The following is a 6,000-nucleotide window of genomic DNA, read 5'->3' as shown; positions in this document are numbered from 1 at the left end:
TTTTTGTCACATTTTGGACGACATACAAACCTATGACATTTTTGTCACATTTTGGACGACATTGTAACCTAGCAAAAAAATAAAAATTTTATCTCTATCATCAACTCTTCTTGAAATATGACAACTTTAAAACATGCTGTATTCTCTGTTTCTTAGAGGTTTGGGAGAAGCACAGGTTTGTGCATTAATGCAGGTGTTGGACAGTTAGGCACAGGTGTGTGCGTGTGTGTGTGGAAGGAGGAGGGGAGGGGGGGATTAGGGAGGGGCTTTTGAGTGTCTCTCTCTGCATTAAAACTTGGTGTTCTAATGGTGGATTCCACCAAAATACCACTTTGTCTGAATACGTCAAGTTTTTAAGATTCAATCCACTCAAATATTATTCCTTTACCAGCAGAAGTCCTGCACCCAAAGACATCGGCAGCAAGAACAGCAGGCACGCTTGAAATTTCGCCAGAATTTTCGTCAGAATTTTCTAGTGTCTCGCTCTGCCATAATGTTCTAAACTGTAAAAAGAAAATGAAGCACTCTTACACTGGTTTATGATAAATGTTGTCATTATTCGACATTTTAAAATCCTAAATACTGTTAATTCATTTCACACACATGGACACGGTCATTTGGCGTCACAAATACAGGCTCTCCTGGGATTATATTGACCTCACTTTTATGTCATATATGTAAATTTCCCTCTTGTACATTGGTCTGGAATCCAACATGATATTCATTTTTTTTTTTTACAAGAACACTGACGATCGATCGACACATCTCCTCTTCTGATGCAGCTCTTCCCAGTGAACCACATAAACATTCCATTTCATTCAGTCATTTATATTTTTCGTCCGTCCACTCCGTCTTCCATCATCAACCTGCAAAGCACAAAGAGACGCACTGTCCGGACGGTCGACGGCAGCACGTCAGCCGTCGTCAATCACACCTGAGAACAGTGCAGGCTTTAGGAGACAGGAGGAGTTTCTACTCATCCTGGCAAACAGGAGGCCACCTGAAAGCATTATAACACATCTATAAATATTGCTATTGACATTATAATACAGTACAGTGCATCATTGGCTCATTCCCTTCAGGAAAAAAGGGTTCAGTGCGTTAAAAGATTGCCACCAGGGCTTCCTGTAGCTCCCAGTAACTGTAAAGACATCCAGACAAAAAAAAAAAAAAAAGAGCCTCATCTCCAAGCTCCTACACGTTCCCTCTAAAGCATAGAGCCGAGTCAAACTGGAATTCTGTCTGTCCGTGTCGCCGGGAAGCATTTGGGAGATTCTGCACGGCGTTCCCAGATGAAAGGAGGAACACAGATTTAAGTCCCTTCACTCTGCCACTTTGTTAGAGTCTGTGGGAATAACAGCGGCGCTCAGCAAGTGGCCGACATTCCCCAGTAACTGTGTAGGTGAGAGCGAGTGAGAGAGAGGGAGAGGGAGAGACAGAGAGAGAGAGGCAGCTGTCAGCAGGAGGAAGAGGTGGCGAGTGGAAGAGAGGCAGGCGTGCAGGCTCAGGCCTCGCTGCAGCACTCGTAGATGTTGTCCTCCACGAGAGCAATGACCTGCTCGAACTTGTGGTGCAGCTGAGTGCGCCGCGCGGTGGGGTTGGACTCCAGAGCGCTCACCACCTGACCCGAGGGTAGACAGAGACGAGAAGAACACACAGACAAGAGGACGTTCAGTGGCTGTTCACCATTCATGTGTGTGTGACAGAGAAGAAATGGTGCAGCAGAGGATGATATTTTGTGTATTTTTCACTTTTGAGACACCAAGTAGTCGTACTCTTACTCACTGGTGGTTGAGCTGGGCTCCCATTTTTTGTTTTGTTTGCTTTTCTGTTTTTTTTCTTTGTTTTTTACTATTCTCTGTATCGTTTTTTTAAACGTTTTGTGTTTTTATGCTTTCTATTTTTATTGATTTCTTTATCGACATTTCTATTCAGCACTTTTTTGTGGATTAGCATCACAAAATTAATTTCAGTCCACTAGATGGTGCCAAGTGCTCACTCTCGCGAGAGCTGTTGTGCGATTATATCGCAATATATGACTTTGCAAAATACTTTTGTTGGGATAATATCATATGGTGGTGTCTCCAATTTAACGGGTTTTTTTTTACTAATTGCCAGAGATGTTTGATCATCAGACAGTGGATCCAGAGATACATGCTTCATTCCCACAACAACAGAGGAAGTTGGGATTGAAGAAAATGAAAAAAACTGACAAAAAAAACTACGTCAAAGTCACTTCCTTCAAAGAAAATGAATGCTCTTTACTGTGTTACTGAGTAAAAGCTGCAAAAACAAACAAAAATCTGGTCAAATCTAGTCGAATTAACCTTGAAAGCCTCAGTGCACCTCTCAAAAATGACTCGACCAGAGGAGAAGAAAAACAAGGGTCTGCAGTAGAGATGCAACAGACAATAGTAGATATTTAACGTAGTATTTATGCTCCATTATTGTTGCCTCCTTGCTTTTAATCAGACACACTTTAATCTGCAATCTCCGCCTGTTGCTTACGTGCCACAATTGACCAAAAAGATTAAATGTTTATAAAACTAGAACAGATGATGAGACATTTATGTATGTGTTGAACTGTGTAATGTCAGGTTTAAGTGCTGTATTTTTGGAAAAATCCTACAATCCCGCCCCCGGCAGTGTTTTCATCTGCAGTCACCGCTCTAAGCGCTAAAGGTCGCTGTGGTGCACATTTTACAGAGTTACACCATCCTTGAGAGATTTGTTAACTTGTTTCTATCCATCCATCTATCTGAGAGAGGGAGGAGATCAACCACCTGCCTGGACAGAGAAAGAAAAGAGGAGAGGGAGGGAGGGAGAGAGAGAGAGAGGGAGAGAGAGAGAGCGGCAGCAGCAGTGGAACCAGTAAAGTGCTTTAGCCTCCTCTCCACTCTCCAGGCTTCACGCATGCCTCCACACCACAAAAGCCCTCGCTCTTCACATATTTACAAAACCCACATCTGCTCTGTTTTTCATGCCCAGTAGTTGTCACCGTGTCAGTGGGATTTATGGGCTCTTAGCGACAGTGTGCTACCAGGCAGAGCGCGCTGAGCTGGGGCGAGAGAATAGGCAATCAGGGGCCATTCACAGAGCCCCGTGAATCAGAGTCTAAACCCGCTGGCCTACGTCAGTACAGTAGCATGACACAAGGAAAGCAGCGTAAGTGTATTATCACGAGCGTGCTCCATTAAAGGCCCAGTCACCACTGACTAAACCTCTCCAGAGACTAGTTACAGCAGTGAGGGAGGCACGGGGGAGGACAGCAAAGGGCCTGAAGAGGGAGAAACAGGAGACACAAAGCTGCAACTTCACACTCGTCATTAAACTGATATACTGTGTAACGGTGGTGGAGAAAGAGAGTAAACTGCACAGGGTTTGCTTGAAAAGAAGGGTGCACAAGACACAGAAGAATGGCTGCTGCGGGAAGATGCACCAGCTTTTTCAGATGAACATTGGCAGAAATTGAATATACTACCAGTAAGTAAATGTTTGTGTAGGTGTATTTAAGAAAAAAAAATTAAAATACTTGTAAGTGTTTGGTTTTTAGCTTTAGAATAAGTATTTTATACATACTTTGACACCATCTTGTGCCAACATATTTCTTTTTACAGTTGCCTGAATGTACGTGAGTTTTGAGGCGTAAGATTACGACTGAGCAAACAAAGGAGGAGGAAATGTCAGAGGGAGAGGGGGAGAGAGAGAGGAGAGAGAGAGAGAGAGAGAGAGAGAGAGAGAGAGAGAGAGAGAGAGAGAGAGAGAGAGAGTTTACATCCTGTCTGCTACACAAAGGGCTCCAAGGTTCCATGAAGTGCTTGTGAAAGCAGAGGCACAGGAGTCATCTGTTTATGCAAGTCAGTCTCCGCTCTGATCATTAGATGAGATTAGACCTTTAACTGTTCACACTAGTTTAAGAATGTGTTTGTCACTTGATTGGACATTGGACAAGATTAGGACTTTAATCTTGAAAGATTATGATTTAATTCTCCAAAGATTACAAATTTATTTTTGAAAGATTACGACTTTATTCTCGAAGGATTACGACTTTATTCTTGAAGGATTACGACTTTATTCTCGAAAGATTCCGACTTTATTCTTGATAGATTACGGCTTTATTCTTGAAAGATTACGACTTTATTCTTGAAAGATTCCGACTTTATTCTCAAAAGATTACGACTTTATTCTTGAAAGATTACGACTTTATTCTCCAAAGATTATGACTTTATTCTCGAAAGATTCCGACTTTATTCTTGAAAGATTATGAGTTTATTCTTGAAGGATTCTGACTTTATTCTTGAAAGATTATGAGTTTATTCTTGAAGGATTACGACGTTATTCTCGAAAGATTATGAGTTTATTCTTGAAGGATTCCGACGTTATTCTCGAAAGATTCTGACTTTATTCTTGAAGATTATTATGAAAGATTTGATTCTTGAAGGATTACTATTCTAAAAGATTATGAGTTTATTCTTGAAGGATTCTTATTCTCGAAAGATTCAATTTTATTCTTGAAAGATTTTATTTTTGAAAGATTACGACTTTATTCTCGAAAGATTACGACTTTATTCTTGAAGGATTACGACTTTATTCTCGAAAGATTCCGACTTTATTCTTGAAAGATTATGAGTTTATTCTTGAAGGATTACGACGTTATTCTCGAAAGATTCCGACTTTATTCTCCTTACAGTTTGGCCCTAACACTCGTAGAAAAGTCTAACAGCGAGATAAAGTGACAAACGTGTTTTTATATGTGAAATAATTCACGGAGCACAAAGGATGTTAAGACTCTCTAAACTCTCTGCAGTTCTTCTTCTTCTTCTTCTTCCTCGGTTTATGCACATGTGGGCGAAACTACTCGTTTGTTTCTACAAAACTCGCTCTTTAGAACTTAAAAATGCATGTTCTGGCTGGTTTGTCTGTAAGATGGTGGCACCTCTGTTAAACAAGTCACTTGACGTAAGCAGTCATAAAAGGCTTATTGTGCGGCTGTGAAAACCAAGCAGTTCTGATTACATTAGATTACACTGGACCTTTAAGATGATAGAGATATTTTATTAGATGAGGCTTTATGATTAAAATCTCTTTTTGCTCCTCGTGTGTTCCTGCTGGCATTTTATGTTTTCTGTAACCGTGACTCGTGTGGATTGAAGACACAGGGGCTAAGTAGAGGGCAGTCAGCTGTCTGTACTGTAAGATGGAGGAAAGATGTCAATAAACAAACAATAAATGCAAATCTTAGACGACTACAATACAAATGGCTAATGCAAACCTATGGAACACCAGATACATTTAATGGTTTAATGTCATTTCATTGTATCTGGGAGTGGAATAAAATCAGAACATTTTGGGAGGAACTGCAGGTTGTGATAGAGAGAATCATTTTTAAATTGGTTCCAAAAATGTTTCTACTTGGGTTTGATCCAGAGAAACATAATTACACTGATGGACCTCAGTCTGTTCAATGCAAAAAAAAAAAGAAGAGTTGCAGCCATGTTTTTGGGAAAAATACAAACAGACCATAAAATGACTTGATGTCACGGGTCTCAGACTTTTCTGTGCTGTTACTTTGATTTGATTTAGTTTTTCTGTTTGTTTTTCTTATTGTCACAGATAATATTGATATTGTTACTTTGTATCATCCTACAAACCAGGCGAGAAGTTCACTGACCCCCAGATCATGGGTTTGAGTTTGAGGCCCCTGCTTTACGGGGGTTTTAACCAAATGCTATCAAGCCTTCCTTTTGGAAAAAAATAGTTATATCTTGAAGTGTAAGCAAGAAGTCTTTGTGGGGGTAATTTATGGACTTGATTAAAAGTATGGAGTTCACTGAAGAGGACATTGATACCTGAGTGTACACAAATATAGAGACAGATGCCAGGAAGCACACCATTCATTTTGTTTTTGTTCATTTTTGTTATCTATGTTTTTGTCTCGCAGTCCAGAAACATACAGATTTGGGGATTAGGTAAATTGGACACTCTAAATTGAGGTGTGAG

General features: G+C 40.4%; 1 protein-coding gene across 1 annotated transcript in view; it reads right to left on the bottom strand.

Annotated features, from left to right (window-relative positions):
- Positions 1-536: 536 nt before the first annotated feature.
- plxnd1 (plexin D1) overlaps positions 537-6,000 on the bottom strand; it is a 100,191-nt gene continuing 94,727 nt past the window's right edge. The window contains exon 36 of the mRNA XM_044037346.1: positions 537-1,621. Coding sequence (XP_043893281.1) covers positions 1,505-1,621 — 117 coding nt within the window. The 3' untranslated portion in view covers positions 537-1,504. The remainder of the gene's footprint in view (positions 1,622-6,000) is intronic.

This window comes from Solea senegalensis, linkage group LG11 (assembly GCF_019176455.1).
Source record: "Solea senegalensis isolate Sse05_10M linkage group LG11, IFAPA_SoseM_1, whole genome shotgun sequence".
Taxonomy (NCBI): domain Eukaryota; kingdom Metazoa; phylum Chordata; class Actinopteri; order Pleuronectiformes; family Soleidae; genus Solea; species Solea senegalensis.
The sequence above is the reverse complement of the archived record's forward strand: the minus strand, read 5'-3'. Positions and strand labels throughout refer to the sequence as shown.